Below are 18,171 nucleotides of genomic sequence, written 5' to 3' on the forward strand. Positions count from 1 at the left end.
ATCGCTGTATAAGAAAGAAAGAAAAGAGTCGAGAGTGTTTCAGTCAGTAAAGATTTAAATTGATATAATCTTTCTTTACATTACCTGTTATCCCAGTGCAGAATCTCAAGCAGATTTCGGATGTCTTGAATCTATTTTTATTGCCTCCGCATCCACCAAATACGAAGGGAAGACAGTTTTGGGTCTGGGCGTCGTAGAACCATCTTGGATGGGCTTCGTTGCAAGGACCGGGCTCAACGGGGAGTCGGCAGACATCTGAAATGCAGTCAAAATGACAGGAAAGTCTCCAGGTTGGACATTATGATAAGTTATCAGATGGGAAAAAAATTGCCGCGCAAATATCCATCGAATGAGGTTAAGAATTTCATTTTCATGTGGCTACTTTTCTCAAAAACCGAAACTTCTAAACACATTTGTTTTATTGCAATTATTAAAAGAAAATAAACCTACCAATTCAAAAAGCACCATTGCGCACAAGGTACTTGAGGGTAATAAGGTAACTTAGATTTTAGAATTTTACCAAAAAAGAGCTCTATTATTTTCAAAAGAAAGTTAAGAATATCTTACATGTCATCTGAATCGATCCAGTTCAAGAACTTTTTCTATAGTTGAAGAAACCTGGATCTGAATATCTTTCAGACTGGTGATTCTTAATTTGATCACGTAAATTGTCTTTTTTGTATTCTTATTGAATTAAAAAAATGTAATGTATTATTAAATTTTGCAATTTTCTATGCAATTCAACAATGCGTGACGAATTCTCTCAAAATGTTAATGTTTTATATATGAGTCATCACTTAAGCATAAAGAAATAATGCCAAGAATGCCTTTAAAACAACAACATATCGCATGTTATTATTTTTAAATTCACAGCTGTATGTTTAACTTTATAACGTGGTAATTAACTCATATTCTACCCATTTCGTAATATAATATTTGGTCATATTCTGACACAGGTTAAATACTTATTCTGACCCAAAAAAAGGTATTCTTTGACAGTGACTTCAAGCTTTTTTGCAGTGTAAAATTTTAGCAGCATTTAGGAAAGTGAATAATCCCTCAAAGTTTTTTTTTAATTGCATTCGAATTATTTCGGGATGGATAAGTAGATTACCTTCGTAAAAATAAAGGAGCTACGTCTTTTTATTATCATCACCAACATCATTTTTATTTTTGCTTCAATGAGAAAAAAAGGAGCGGAAACGGATTTGTTGAGAAAAATGGGAAATTGAATTAGTTTCACTGACCCCATTACCTTAAAAATAGATGTTCTTTGAGCTATCGATTTTAAATCTGGAATTTTATTAAAAACTAATAGGATAAAAAAAAATAGCACCGATGTCATGAATTTTTAATTTTTTAAATATTGCTTCAACCATCGCCATTTCAGTGTGCGATTCATATGGCCATATTACTCTGAGATAGATTTACTTCGGGCTGCTCTTTCACCTCTCTTTTTATTTTTCTGAAGGAATCCCTTCACGAAATTCCTGCTCAATGGACGACGATTCAGCAGGAGGAGTCGCAGTTGCTGTAGGATGTACCCGCCCGACAATTGTGCGGCATTCCATGCACTGTCGTCTGTTCTGTTGGTATCACATTAACACTGGGCAAATCTTTGCACTGTAAATGTTCTTATTTTTACTGGATGATCTTTGCTCCTCTTGCAGTGCATATCCCAATGAATTACATTTAACGAATTCGAACATTTGCGGCCGTACATGCGATTTTTGCTTGTTTCTAAACAAGTGTTACTTTAAATCATTCAGAATGGACAAGCATAGAGTTAAAATTTCAGTATTCTAACATTAATATACCATTCTAAATGAATTAAATGTTTATAAATTCATTTCTGTGAAAAGGGGGGATTGGTGGGGGGATTAAAGCTGATTTTACTGAAGGAATCCAAATGGATTGTTTGCTTAGTGAATTCTTGATAAAAAAATATTTTAATGAGAGATATTCTTTTCAGTGACAAGTATAACTGCTGAATTATTCTCAAAGCTATCTAACATTAGTTTACTAGCTATAAATCATGAAGCAGTACTATTTGGAAGGCATTTGCTGAAAATGTGGCAGGAATATTTTGAGAACTGAAAGCAATAGGGGTTGTATTATTTGCAAAGGAATTTTATCATTTATTAAATAAATACACTACATTTTTTTGTCACTGTTTAAATTTTTTTTTAAATCTAGAGAGAGTGAATAAAAAAATGAGTTCATTTTTTTTATCGATTTTATTAATGAAATGGAAATAATTTTATTGTAAAATGAATATAAAAACTCAATACTTTGTGAAATTTATATTTGATATTTTGGTATAAAGAATGAAAAATTCTTTCAAATAAAAATTGTTGGTTAGGTTTATTTCTAGTTTTCATGAATGCTTTTCAGTAGATGCATTTTTAAAAGGATTCGCGTTAAGTGCTTAGATAGTAATTTTTGAAGTCATTGAAATATGTTCTAAGAGAGTACTGAAAATGACTCATGAGAAAAGTTATGTAATATTAAGAAATTCCAACACCGTTTCTTCGTTAAATAAATTGAAAATTCAGGAATAAGTTTTCACCAAATTTATAGCTACATACCTTCATTTGAAGTTCTTGGAGGGGTGTATGTCACGGGTACAGGTGGTTGAACTAAAATAAAGGGTTATCATGCAATCAGGCAAAAATATCACACACAAGTATTAGTTATTAGAAATTAGAAATTGGATAATATGTTAGGATTATTCTTTAATTAATAGGTAGATATAATATATTAGTTGGTAATTCGTCATTCAAAATATATATGTAAAAAACAAATAAGAAAGTGAATAAATTAGGGCTTTATTTTAATTAAAAAATATCGTAAAGTTAGAATTAAACTATTTGTAGCGTTGCATAAGAGACTGACGTATATTTCTATCGCAATTTACATTTTTGGTATAATTTTATATATATATTTTTTTTTTGTGTGTGTGTGTGTGTTAACAATGCGAAAATCCTTTACCATATTTTTTTATGCATATGTTTTGACTTGTATTCGTAAATTAGAATTTACTTTTCTCACTTGCCTTTTATTTAAAAGTCAAGTTTCCATTCAAATAGGTGTTAAATTTAGCGTCTGCAGATACGTGGACGAATAAAGAATAGGTGTCGATTATTCTCCTCTTCACAATTCTGCAAACTGGTGACCCGGACTTGGTCTGCATCGCATATTCAGGCATTTGAAATGTGCGGTAAAGTTGTGTTTTCTAAACTACAGTGCCCGAAAAAATTATAAGGACACGCGAAAAATCGCCAAATCTAGAAGCTTTGTTTACAGAATCGTATGCAAATTTTTGCAGCAAAAATAGAAGTAAAACTAAAATATTTTATGCGTAAAGTAATTAAAATTTTCAATTTTAAATCTGCAAAAATTTAAATTTTGATTTTTAAACCTAAATGAAAACGGAAAAAAGTATAAGGGCATTGCTTTTTCTCCAGTAATTATTTAAAAATTTGCATATTTGAAAGCATAAAATGACAATTCCGAGTTAAAAGATTCATTTGCGAATAGAATTTCCCACTCGACGACTTTCAGTGTGAATTTTTAAACTATGCCCAAAGGAACTCAACTTTCTGACTCTGAAAAAGGAAAAATTGTTGCTTTTCGAGAATGTGGATTAAGTGGGTGGGAAATTTCAAAAAGAATCAAGAGATCTAAAACGGTGGTTTATAATTTTCTAAAAAATCCTGGGATGTATGGTATGAAAAAGTGAACTGGGAGACCAGAAATTCTCACTTGTCGACAAAAAAAAATGATTGTAAGGAGAGCTTGCGAGAAAAGAGAAACCGCAAATGAAGTTAGACAAAATTTGAGTTTACCATGCTCAACAAGGACTGTTCAAAATGTTTTGAGTAAACATCCTCAAGTTTCTTATGGGTAATTAGTGTCACGCCCCCCCCCCCTCTTACAAATCATCACAAGAAAAGAAGAGTTTACTTCGCCAGAAAATACATTTCTCTTGGTCAAAAGTGGGCTGATGTAATTTGTTCGGACGAAAAAAAGTTAAATCTTGATGGACTTGATGGTTTTTCGATATTTTTGGTATGATCTGCGAAAGACCAAGGGAGTGTTTTCCAGGCGTCAATATGGTGGTGGCTCGGTTATAGTATGGGGCGCTTTTGCAGTAAATGGAACCACTCCAATTGTATTTATCAACCATAAAATGAATTCGGACAGGTATGTTGATATGTTAGGAGAAAGTTTGTTACCTGAAGCGCTACTAATTACTTCAGGGGACTATATTTTTCAGCAGGATAATGCTTCGATACACGTTTCTACGAGTGCAAAACTCTGGTTTGAAGCTAATTCTGCAAATTTACTTGATTGGCCGGCGAGAAGTCCCGATCTTAATCCAATCGAAAACTTATGGGGACTTCTAGCCCCAGAAGTTTATAAAAACGGCACACAGTATCAATGTACACAAGATCTTGTTGTCGCTATCAAAGACGCTTGGGAAAAAATATCTGTGGACATTTTAAAAGATCTTTCAGGATCTATGACCTCTCGGCTCATTCAAGTGATTGAAAAAAAAAGGTAGTTTTCTTGATTATTGAAACATTTTTTAAGTATTTTACAACATGTCCTTATAATTTTTTCCGTATTTCCTTTAATGTTAAATTTTGTAAAATCAATATTTTGAAGCTAAATTATGTTTTTTATGTGGTATAAGTGTTATCACAAAATTATGCAGCAGAAGTAAGAAATATAAAAAGTTTATTTAGGTGAAATGGAAATAGAGCATATTTTCATGCAATTACATGTTGTCCTTATACTTTTTTCGCGCACTGTAGATTTAAAACGCACGCTATCCAATTGATATTGAATCTACTGACACACCTAAAATGACACAGATTGCTATTTGTAGTTTATATGAATTCCTTTATTTGCCTTTGGCTTTATAAAGGTCGGACACATTTTTCAGAATTTTTTGGATTATCTGTAGCGAGATCGAAATCTCTTTATTTTCTCGAAAGACTTCTGATAGTCTCGGTCGACCTCATGAAAAGGATTTGGAACGGTACTTTCAAAGGTTAGACGAAAACGGTTCGATCGGGGAACGTGTTTTGATGGCAGTCAATTGGTATTCCCTTCTTGCTACAAGTTGCAAATTATTTCTTCATACCATTACTTAAATATAAAAAAAATTAAAGGGAAAGATGTTTTCTGTGCTCATATAACATTTAATCTAATACTTTCAGGATAGTCTAATGTTCGAGCAGGCTTTGGACATTTAATCTCTATATGGTATATTCAAAAAAATATATCTATGAACTAATGGACATAAAATGTGTTGAATAATTGATAACTTCACGTGAGGTTTCTGACCTTTGACCGTCTTCTTTACACAAGTAGCTTCACAATCAGTTCTTTTTTCGAATCTGTTCCCATTCCCTTCGCATCCTCCGTACACAAAGGATTTACATATATTATCTGATGTGTCGTAGTACCACATTCGGTAATATCCCAAACAGGGGCCTGGCTCTTGCGGCAGGGCGCAAACATCTACAAAGGAAAACGAAAATTAAGAAATTCAAGGAAAGAGAAAAATAAAAGGAAACGTTTACAATACCTTCAAGTTTCAATTAAAAAAAAACACCCTTCCAAAGTAGCAGAAGATTGATAAAATTTATGAATTTTGCTATTCCATCTAAAGAATTCGTTACAAATTTGATATAAACAACGCGACATGTTGTGAAATTAAATTATAGATATATAAGGATTCCCCTCAAAATGTAACAACCGTATATTTGCTTAAATATTGCAATTTAATATATACTTCCAGTTTCAGAGTTTTTCAAATAAGATAAGTTATTGCATAAAAAAAAATATAAGTATTTATAAAGTTCAAAATACAAAAGATTACAATAGGTTCAATTTTTTTAAGTACTCAAATTAAAATAAAATAAATAAGTGAAGATTTTCTCTCATACTGATTTATATGTTTACAGCATGCTTCTTTTTACAAAACTTACTGCGAGATTAAAAAACAAAATTATAAATTTAGATCATGTTTTCATATCTCAGATAAGTATTTGAAAAAGTGTCTTGTAACTTTAGGAATCATAACAGATTATTCAAAGAGTCATCTCTTATTATGTTACGTTTATTAACTTTCATTAAATTTTAAAACGTGGTCAAATAATATATTAATTGAAATGTTTAAAGTAAGTACCTCCAACAGCTATACAAAACTGTATTGTTTTAAAAACCATTCTTGCAAGAACACAATCTAGTTCATCACATGTGACATTAGAACAGTCTTATTATATTCTACGGCGGCAGTCTGCTGTACTTTTCTTTACAAAATAACGAGATTGTATTTTTAAAAACCAAAAGGGTTCAAATAAGGAGAAAAGATTCACAGGTCCTGGTACACCCATCTCTTAGGTAAGTTCTCATTCAACTGTCGTCTAAGAGCTAACAGGTGGTGAAGAGGAAAGCTATCTCATTTCAGTCGTGCTTGTTAAACTATTGTTTAAAATAATTTATCCATTAGTTCAAACAATTCAATGAGTTTCTGAAAGGCTGCACCTCACATTTAGAAAAAAATGACAGTTACTTTGAAGTTTCTTTAAGAAAAAACGGACTTTTACCGTTCCATTTCAATCAAAGTGATAATTTTCAAGTTAAAAGGATATGATTCTTTTAAAAAAAGGACTCGATTACAAAACTGTGGATATTGGTTATGAGACATTATAGTCGTGGCAGCCACGAATTATTATTATGCCACACATTATTATTCTGAATTATTCTCTGCACTGTTATTTTTGGAATTTTTATCTGAACTGACTATTCGTACACAAGATAACTTGAAAAATAAACGAAGATATAAATTTTCTTATTACTTGTGCACCTCTTAAAACATCCTCTTTAGGAAAGCAAAAATATTGTAGTTTACAACCGCTGAACTGTTCGTTTGTACTTTTCTGCAGCTAGGCCAACATCGTTCTGTAGGAAAATCAAGCAACAATTATAAGCAAAGAATTCCAACGGATTTTTGAGCTGTCGTTAGATGGTGGAGTGCCACCCCTTCGTTACCGTGATGTCGAAAATGAGCGACTTTAATATGGATTCTGGCATTTTAGTGCAATAAAATACAATTGCAGATAATCAACTTTAATAAATCTCTTTGATCTTATCAGATCTATAGCAAAAAGGGAGAAATGATATTGGAAATATCAATTCTTTCGAAAGCAATGAATTCGGCGAAGAAAACTGTTGATGCAACTTTGTCTTTTGATATAAGCTTTTCTTTTTAAAGTATTCCCAGCTCTTTTACAAAATTTATCTTTTAAAATGTTGACATGTTACTTATAAAATATTTGATGCACATGCCACATGGTCAACATGTATACCATTATTTCCTTAGGTTTATTATGCAACAAGTAGTTGCTATATTTGAAAATTCATGTAACAGGAAATAATGTATTCCAGCTTCATTATAACCAAAAGGTTAATAATTACTTACGACACAACTGAATAATACAAGCATCAATATGGATACAGTAGAGAAAGTTAGGAAAGAAATGCATTACAACACACCACTTCACGTATTTTATTGCATTTTTTACATGTTGTTATGTAACAAAGGAAGAAATTATTGAACATCTTTGATGCTTGCCTTTCAAATTTGTAAAAAAATACAGAAACAATTTGCTTCACATTTAAGCTCTGAAATCAAGGCACCTATTTTCAATCATTAAATATTGTGATTAAAATACTAGAAAAGTATAAACAAAGCTGTCAAGCTTATTAAAAAGATTGAAAAATAAAAGGCATATATTTATAAACTGTTCAATCTGAAGTATGTTGATTCGTGGCGACTTAACTGGAGAGTTGACTGAATCATAAAACTAGCTTCTCTGAGGGAGCTTTATTTGTGGCTGATACAACAAATTTTGTCAACTATTTCATCCTTCTTCAGAATTCTTACCGTCAGCCACTGCTGGGGCTGGAGTCGTGAGCAGTTCCTTCTTGCACCTCTGGTAGCAGCTCTCTTTGGTGTTGAAGCGGTTTGCGTTGCCCTGGCAGCCGGTAAAGATGAATTCGAAGCAGTCCTCTTGTTCTTTGTCGTAATACCACTGCGTGAAGGATCCGCTACATGAACCTTTAACAACTGCAAGGCTGCAAACATCTAAAAAATGAATAGGTTAAGAGTATACAGGGATATTACAAAAAGCGATAATTATATAACAATTATTTCAAATCAAAATTTTTTTTATAAGATCATGTGTTTAGACATGCGTCTTTGTATTAGACAGGCAAATATTTTAATATCTCATGTCCGTAATATAGTAATAAAGCATTGAACGCGATTACAGCTTCAGTTAAGCCTAAAGTAATATTTTTATTGTTAATTTTACTTAAATTTTTATCGCTAGCTCTTATTAATTAACTTATAGATAATATTTTTGCTGCTATCAAGATTGAAGAAAAAAAAGCGCCAAATTTTGGTAAATTGAAAAATAAAATTTTTTGTCTGTTTGATGATGTGGTGAAAGCAATAATTATATATCAATTTGGTGATACATATATCCAATATGATAAAGCCTTTATAAAGAAGAAAATGAGCCCTATCTCCTATTTAACATGTCGTATGACATGGCAGAGCTGTCATTTAGTTCTGAGGATATGATAAAATTTCATTTGCTGTACTGTGCTGAAAATAATAATTTGAAATAAATGCTTATAAAGATCATTTAGTAAAAGAATATTACGACTTGAAAACTGCCCATGTTATTCCTGATAGACTTGCCTTCGTGACTTCATAACAAAAAGTTTCATTCTCTATTTTACCAATGATTAGTCATGCGTCAAATCCTTTTTAGAATATTTCAGTGCACATGTCAGACTGGTTTTCGAATAAGGTATCATCCAATTTATCTAGTTCAAACCATCGCAGCTCTAATACGAATATCATCACTCATATAAGGGCTGCAATGGATGAGAGGTACATTCTCAATTTCGAAATGTAGTCTCAAATCTCGAGTGTGGAAAAATCTGCCATATGTGTGCGACTGGTTTATTTAAAATCTGACCAAGAAAGTTATTCTCAAAGTTCACCGACTGATATGTGAGCTTCGTCGATTAATTGCAGTCGCAAAATATCCTTACAAAAAAGTCCATGTCTTTGAGTCCCATTAGTGTAACTAGAATAATCAAATTAAGAAGTCCGCTATCCAATAGAGATACCAATCATTTGCTTGACTCATTGATTATCTCCAGAATATTTTTTCATATACTTTAAAATCTTTTCTTTTCCAAAAAAAGCTGTAATAAACATGCCTTTCATTGTCTAATGAACAGCGGTTTTTAACATATTTGGAAAGGTATTGATTTTCAAAATTATATTTACTCTGTTATAAAGCTGTTTTCTCTTTAATGATACAAAAAGTGTCAGAATTGTTTGGATTTTTACGGTATGATTTGGAGAGGCCATAAGTTACCTTTCCTGCAGCAAGTACTAAGCGCAATATTAAATCTTATTCATTCAGTATCACATTCCAAAGCGATAAAAGTTCTTCATCTGGATCTCTTTCATGTTTCAGACAGGTTTTAAATAATGAAATAAAAATAGTACTTACCTTGTGCTTGGAAACACGATGTCTCGCATTCCTTTCGAGTTTTGAACCGATTCTGATTGCCCTTGCAGCCTCCGTAATAGAATTCTTTGCAGACGCCATCACCTGCGTCATAGTACCAGTTCACTTCTACGAGATTGCATGGACCCGGGTCTTGATTCAGAAAGCAATATTCTTGAAAAATAATAATTAAAAACATTATAAATCATTAATAACGCTAAAAATACAGATTTCTTTTAATACATGTATATTTTTGGATTCTTAAAAGATCTATTAAAGACATATAGGCTTAGCCTTTTCCTTTCTGACGGTACACAAATGATGTAAAACAGATCTTTCTTACAAACGAAGATTTGTATAATTGTTGTATTACAATTCATCTAGATACCTCGGCTCTTCCCCTCACCTAGTTGATCTTCTGGATCTTTGATCGTTTTATAAACACCTTATCTTATTGCATGGTTAGATAGATTGTGAAAATAAATTTGATTTCATTTGGTCAAAAATAGTGACATGTTTTGTCTTCCAATTTCTTAAAAGTGTCAGAAGTACATGTTCATTTCTCAGTTAAAACAGCTGTCTTAAAGATTTTATCAGAAACTATGGTTCGCTTTTATATGATGAAGTTTCATTCCAGAACAGGACATATGGACTGTCTATATACCGAAAAGGTATTAAAATCCCACCTGTCTTGAACTGTCGGTCCACCGGTTCCTCAGGCACCGTCTCCTTGCTGCACCTCTTCTCGCACTCGACGAAGGAAGCGAAGTTATTCTCATTTCCGTCACATCCACTGTACATGAACCTGTGGCACTCCCCGTTATCGTAATCGTAAAACCACCTCTCCCGGAACTCGGCACAGTTACCTATCTCCTGAGGTAGACGACAGATGTCTTGCTCTGAAATGGAATTTCAGCGTCTTGAGTCAATTGCATTTAGAACATGCAACAATGTGTTAAATGGGATATTGCGACAAATATTACGTAATTGAAAATGGGCATAATGTTTACAGCAAATGATTTTCTAAATCTAAAAATACACTACTGGAATTGAAAATGTGGGACACGGTTTCATTACACCTCGGTCTGATGTATTGAGATTTTTACTCGATATCCTAGAAATCACTTTGTTTTAATATTCATAACGTTAAAACGACCTTTTTTTCTGATACTGAGTAACATGAAAAGACGAGGAACGCAGCACATGCAAAATAGACTTCATTAAGACGGGCATTAAGCTGCTGGTCATCCTTCTTAAAATTATCTGGCTTCTGATTAGGGCAGTTAGGGTGACAGTGTAGCGATGTAACACATCTGATTAAGGAATATTGGATATCCCAATGAATCACAAAATTGATTCTGCGACTTCGCTTCTGTGATTATGAGATTGTAACTCATTATGGCTTTGCCATAGTCTGTTTTTGATTGTTTCAAGTACTCAACATATTGCTTTTGTAAGTACGCGCCAGAGAAGCTTTAGCGAGCTGAGAGATTTGAGATTTTTTTAAGGCACTTAGGAGAAGGCGAAATACACTCTTCCACTATTTTCATTATTATTTTTTTAACATTTGCCTACTTGAATTGAAGCCATATTAAAAAATGAAGGCAACATTTTCTTATGTGTCACTATTCATTCCTTATGTCGGTTATTTGCAAGATAAGTTACCACGCCATAGATTTCTTGGATATCTAAGCTATAATAGTTACGAGTAAAATTCAATTTACGTTTTTGAACTTTCTCCTGTGAAACAAGACAGTGTTTCTCAATTAAACTGGGCAATTTTCATTCTAGTATAATAATGAATAGGTTTTTAATCTAATAAAAAAAATCTAAATTTCCTTGCATTTCGATTCATTTATTACATGATAGAAAGATTAATTTCTTATTAGATGTTTGATTAAAATATTAAATTTAGGAGTACGGTAGAATTCCGTTTTTTCTGAAACTGATATTGGCTCATTAATAAATTAGTTTGGAGAAATTTTTATTGTTCAATGAACTTCCCAGAAGATGCTTATGCATTCATATAAATCATGGGCACATTTTTCCGTCTGGAACTATCATTTGAAATTGAAAAAATAATAAAATCTGTGACATGTCTTTCCCAATTAAAAGCGCAACAACAGAAATTTTACATTCATTGCCACATCAAGTTCGACAAGGTGAAAAATCAAACGGAATATTAGCCATATTATTCGTCACGAAATTTGCTTTGCCACCAACCTACCATAACTCCTTCCCTCCCCGCACACTCTTAGTAGCTATGCTTATGTCTCTTCATAAAGCCGTGTTTCAACGGGCCTTTATGCATGGAGTCGTAAATCTGCCAACTGATCCATTGTTGGACTACCCCCCCCCCCCGCACGTGGAAGGTGATAGGGAGCTTTCCGCAAATTGTCGGTAAAATAAACAAACATCAAAGAACACAGGAAAACCACAAGAGAGGGGGAAGAGGGCAAAATGCATCGGTCTACAGGTCATCGGAACGCGACGTAAGAAACTCCTCGTTCTCTCAACCTCTGTAAGATCTCCTCTTCACACTCAGTAGAACTATGCCATTAAGCATATAACTGTCGTTTGCTCTTGAGATTTCTAACACCTTAGTTTATTGTTCCAAAGTTCTTATTGCTCGCTTATTTGGCTACAATCAACAAATGTTTACTGATTAAATAGCGCCTGTCATATGTTACTAAAAAGATATTATATCCATCACTTTTAGGCCTGTGCAACATCATCAAATTGTAGGGATTCGATTACCGAACACGACAACTTATTCAAATAAAATTCGATAGTGAATTTTAAAATATGATATTCTTAATAACTGAAATTGAGCTATGCTCAAAATATTTATCAGTATATATTTTCGAAATTAAAAATATCGTACCTTTCAAAAACAGTTCTGTATGAATTCTTTAGAAAGGATTGAATGAAAAATCAAACTAAACATTACTAGATGTTTTAAACATTGATAGAGGAATAATTAAATATCTTAAATGTTAAATATTTTAAGCAGAGTTTTATATTTTTACAGCAACACGTAAAAAAAAATATTTGCGGTATCTATATATATATAAAACGCTTACGTGGACGCAAAATCATGCCGAAATTTTTAATCGCCCTTTGGCAACACTTCGACATCAACAGGCGGTTTGATAAGAGTTCAAGCGAACGCTATACTTGCATCGGTTGGAAAATGTTTTTAACAAAAAATTAAAGGACAACATTTTTTATGATGGGTTTAAGTCATGCCGTATCGATTTTAAAACGAAATCTTCGAAAAAGAGGTCGAATGCAAATGATGAAGAATCGTTCGTAAGAATATCCAGTCGTAATGAACGAGATAGAGTTAAACGTTTATGTGTATGGTGCGAAGTTTCCGAAATGCAGGAGTATAGTTGTGGGACTATGTCAGGACTCTGTTCTTTTTGCCAGGCACTTTACTGGGAAAAAGAAGCAAATTCAAGTGGCAAATACACGAAATGTTGTCATGATAAAAATATTGTTTTGGAACATCTGTTGAATCCACCTGAAATATTGAAAGACTTGCTGATCAGGGATTCACTCGAAGGAAGAAACTATCGGAAGCATATAAGAGAATATAATTCTGCTTTAGTTTTTGTTTCCATGAGAGCTCACATTTAATCTCCTCCTGGAACAGGGCCATATTACTATAGGATATACCACATGGTTTCTCCTTTATACAGTGGTCATAACAATCCAGGTTATGGTCAGTTATATGTGCTTGATACTAGTGAAGCCACTGAAAAGAACATGGAGAGAAATGAAGGATGTTTGCTCTCTCTGATGGAAAGACTGGATTCTAAGTTGAGAGCAATCAATCCGCTCATCGATTGTTACCTGCAGATGCATCGTATAACTGAAGAAAATCCTGCTACAAATATCAGGGTGGTTTTCATGGAGACTAGAAATTTAGATATACGTAGATATAACTAACATATTACAGAAACAGAAATTGCAGCGATATTTGTTGGACTTAATGGCGAACGACTTACTAATCGAGACATCTGTATTTATCCTGTAGATGATAGCTGCAAAAATATTTCTCCATTAAACCAATGTTGTGATTCTGTTTCTGTAGTGTAGCTTTCAAATTTGAACAATTGTGAAAAAAGCAGATTTTTTTTTTTTTTTTTTTGTAAATATTAATTTTTTAATTCTGTTTCTATGGTATAGTTCCGAAATTTGGAAAACTATGAAAAAAGCACAATTTTTTAAAAATCTGTTTCTTTGGTGGATGCATATAAATGAAAGGTTATTTGTGTTTGCAAATTACTTGGATGCAGGTGAATATTGAGAGTGTACTTTTTGCTATACATTTTTTATTTCTTTCATTGTTTTATTATTTTGGAATAAATTTCATTGTTTTATCATTTTGAATCTGAATATACATGTTGCTAGACTAAAGTGGTTTAGTAGATTGCGAGCGGGCGAAGCAATCCGAGAGGAACTGCATTAGCAGTTCCTGGGGGGTGGCGAGCATAAGCGAGTAGGGGGCGGAGCCCCCTAGTTTAAAACTGCATCTTTATCTTTAAAAATCTATATTTTTCTTTAAAAAAATTATACCATGAATTACTGCGGTCACACATGACTTTTCGCATTCTCGCCTCGATTCAAATCTGTTTGCATTTCCTTTGCATCCTCCGTAGTAAAACTGTTCACATCTCGAGTTCTCTTTGTTGTAATACCATTGCACGGTCGGCTTGTCGCAAGGGCCTTCGTCCTTCGGCAGCTCGCACACATTTACTGGAACTGCAAAAGAACATAACACGCTGAATAAATTCAACCATGCATCTTCACTTCATTTAAATTACAATATTTGGATTATTTTAGAAAATATTGACTATAAATTTGAAAGAATTAGAAGAAGAAAAAAATAATAAATAAATTGAGCATTTTTGAATAAACACTATTTGAAAGTTACTGAGTGAATAGAAAACACTCTTTTTTTTTGGTAGGCGATACCGCTATTCTCACCAGCAGAAACAATTAACAATATTCGTCACATTTCTATCCAACCCAACTGAAGCTATGGTTCGCAGACTGGAAGATGAAGGTTAACCCGACTAAATGAACGTGGAATGTTTTTACCAAAAATACATTTTTGATATCCGCATATATTCGCCCTGGGATTTTCGCCCTGGGAAAATGAATATGCTTACCTGGGTAAAAAAAAAAAAAAAAAAAAAAAAAAAAGATATGTACTAGTGTTGTTTCCAGAAGCAAAATTAAATTTTAATGGACATACTAAAGATGTTAATCCAAAAGCTCCTTATACGATTATCAATATCAACCGCTTATTTCTCGATTGAGTAAGGCACTGATTAGACTTGGGTCCCTACATTACGAATTTATAATAAATAATGATGTATGGTTTCGAAATCTGGAGTTCGACTTTTGCGCGTAAAGTTAAAAAGTTACAAGTTTTCCAAAGCAAACAATTTATGCAAGCATCTAATGCACTTTGATATGTAAGAAACATATTCGTCACAACCTCAAATCCGACTGGATTTTATTAAAATAACTCCCAAAAGTTTTTCGAAATATTACTCCATATTCGCAAAGAGCTATTATACTAGACGATTTGTCATGAAAAGTACCAACGATTACCAAAGTACCAAAAAATTAAATTAAAAGATCAACCTGGCAATTTTGCTGTCTAAAGTTGGTGAGTTGGCTGTACGAAAACAGGTATCTATTTTTGAACTTGAATATAGTAAAGGATAGTAGTTGATATTCTGGTTTTTCGAGTATAAAAAAAACGCTATTATTCTAAATGGAAAAATTTAAATTGAAATGTTTTAGGCAGAAAATAAGAAACCTCATAAAAGAAAATATCTATTGTTGTGATAGTTTAATTATGCCAGGAGTAAGTTTACAAAAAATGCAAATTTGGAAAAATATTCTTCATTTTCTTTCACATTTTAGCAAAATTTTCAGAAATTCATTTAATAATATGCTACTAAAAGGAAGCACTAAGTAAAATTTCAGACATGGATAAATTTTTGAAAAATTTGTTCTTGTCGAAACAAATAGGATTAAAAAAAAAAAAAAAAAACTACAAGTATTTTTCTAAGATACAGAATTTGCGAACCGGAAAAAATCGTATTTTAAAAGTATCATTCTACAATTTCAAATGATACTACAATTGGTAAATTTTCAAAGAAAAAATGTTGAAATAATAAAATTTGAGGTTAACATGTCATCTTAATTCTTTAAGAGTTCGTTTTCCGATCAACGTTAAATTAAGTTTACAAAGATCTATCTTTACTATCTTTAAAAAAAAAAAAATTGAGAATCAATCACCATAAACACTTTTTTCAATATAAATTTTCACTGAATTTTTTTTTTTTTTTTTTTTTTGAAAATTACGAAGAAAATTTTGACGTAAAGTAAGACTTTTTTTAAAAAATTAATTGCCATCACATTTTTCGAAAATTGGTCATTATAATACCATATGAAATCGTGGAATAACACTTTAAAAATATAAATTTTTTACCGTTCAAAAATTCTGATGGATAGAAAAGTACTTTTTTTTAGGCGTTTTGAAGAGATTTTTTTTTTTTCAAATAAGTCGATTGCTTCAAAACGTTCAGGTAGATATCAATCTAACATTTTTACTCAAGTATTCCTTCCAATGCAACATGTACTTAAATGAAATTCCGAAAATTTTGCTAATATTAAATAAAGCATTGAAAATTTTTTAAAATCTAAATTTGCACTTTTCTAAAATTTACTTTAAACTCATTGTTATCAGAATATTCGATAACTCATTTTATAGGCTGTTAAAGCCACGAGAGGCTTATTCAATCAGATTAAAAGTTTTTTTTAATTTAAATTTGAAAAATCGATATTTCAAGTTCCACCATCTCTTATCCAGCAACATACCCTAGTGAAAATACACTATGGACAGAAAACGACCATATATTATAATAAAAAACAACAAATTAGACAAATAAAGAAACATGGCGTCTTAATAGGTGTCTTTGGAAGAGATTGGCAACCCATACTCCATAAAGCTTTTTAAACCCTTCTCAAACATAATCTGGCTTCATAATACTTACAATCATAGAACTGAATTTGCAAAAGCTGCAAATTGTAATTTACACAATAATTACGCTGATTGTTCACCAGAATAGATTATGAAATATGGTGCATGTGAAGGTACACAGACAATGGTATTCTATAAAAATTAGAAATGTTATTAATGTTATTCTATAAAAATATTTCTGTTTTAAGTAATAACATGGAGATGCTTATGATCCTTTCTCACTACGCGTAACTCTGAAACATCGCCTTGTGGCTGCTACTACAAGCAAAGGCAACTGCGGCAGGTCCTCACCTGGAGGCTGAAGATTGATGCACTTCTGTTCGCATGCTTCCTTGGTCACGAATCTGTTGTTGTTACCCAGACAGCCACCGTAAGTGAAAGATTCGCAGCTCTCCGATCCTGCATCGTAGTACCACAATGGAATCTTCTCGTTGCAGGATCCAACGGTTTTGGGCAGCAAACAAGCCTCTGGAGGGAGGAAGAATGGAGTATTTCAATACGCTGGATTATTAAGAAGTCCAAAGGAATTCTAAAAATGAACACTTCACAAATGAACGACGAGAAAAAATAATAATTGGCATAAAGGAGGGAAATGAAATCCGATATTTTTTGAATATTTTGATAATATTTTTTATAAAATTTAATGCTTCAAGTTGTTCTGCGATCCAGTGAAACAATGTGTTACATAGGATATGAAAATGAGTCAAGTAGCGGCTGGTAGCTGTTCAATGGATTATCCTCTATACGGAAGCCAAATTTCAAACGAAAAACTAATTTATAACAGTAGCAAGTAAGATCTGTGATAGTAAGGCAGGAGATGAATGAGCAAATAGCGTACCTGAGTAACTAAGTTTTTGCCATTGAATTCAGAAAACTCAAAGTGCGTTCAGTTAATAAAAGGAATTATCCAAACTCTTTTCGTTGAAACTGAATTTCGCTTACAAACTAGCTTCGAGATCTCGTTTATGAAGGAAATATGCAATTTAAATAGCAGAAAATGTCTTAATAAACGTGACGTACGATGGGAAGGGCAGTGTTAACGTCTACGCAAGTTTGCATTTCATTCGAAAAGTGTTCTTCCGAACCACACTGCTCATTCATTTCTTATTAATGACCTTACTTGCTGATATGAAAATATAGTAAGCTTAATATCTTTTTTCATTAACTTAAAAAAAATTTTTATAAGAAAAATATCTATGTGCATAATATATTCTTTGGATAATATATGTGTTATTTTATATATTTTTAAAGCTAACAAGATGGCTTATATAGAGTATTTGTAAGCTACCATACAAACTGCGAAGAACAGTAATCATTGCTCCAATATATAAAATCTTGAAAATTCATGATTTCATAAAAATTGTAAATAATATATTATATAACGCCACATGCCATACACGCTTTAATACCAGCTGGAACAAGTAATTACATGAACATAATAAATATCTATTCAAAATGGCTAAGATGTTTACAAATCTTTGCAGTGACTTC

At 32.3% G+C, this 18,171-nt stretch overlaps 1 protein-coding gene across 2 annotated transcripts in view; it reads right to left on the reverse strand.

Annotated features, from left to right (window-relative positions):
• LOC129983668 (papilin-like) overlaps nucleotides 1–18,171 on the reverse strand; it is a 123,826-nt gene that overhangs the window by 20,957 nt on the left and 84,698 nt on the right. For both annotated transcript variants that reach the window (XM_056093238.1, XM_056093237.1), the window contains exons 22-29: nucleotides 16,972–17,148; nucleotides 14,196–14,381; nucleotides 10,298–10,510; nucleotides 9,615–9,785; nucleotides 7,964–8,164; nucleotides 5,356–5,532; nucleotides 2,589–2,639; nucleotides 85–255 (exon numbers count right to left, since the gene is read on the reverse strand). In XM_056093238.1, the coding sequence (XP_055949213.1) occupies nucleotides 85–255; nucleotides 2,589–2,639; nucleotides 5,356–5,532; nucleotides 7,964–8,164; nucleotides 9,615–9,785; nucleotides 10,298–10,510; nucleotides 14,196–14,381; nucleotides 16,972–17,148 (1,347 nt within the window). The remainder of the gene's footprint in view (nucleotides 1–84; nucleotides 256–2,588; nucleotides 2,640–5,355; nucleotides 5,533–7,963; nucleotides 8,165–9,614; nucleotides 9,786–10,297; nucleotides 10,511–14,195; nucleotides 14,382–16,971; nucleotides 17,149–18,171) is intronic.

The sequence above is a fragment of the Argiope bruennichi genome, chromosome 9, assembly GCF_947563725.1.
Source record: "Argiope bruennichi chromosome 9, qqArgBrue1.1, whole genome shotgun sequence".
NCBI classification, from domain to species: Eukaryota; Metazoa; Arthropoda; class Arachnida; order Araneae; family Araneidae; genus Argiope; species Argiope bruennichi.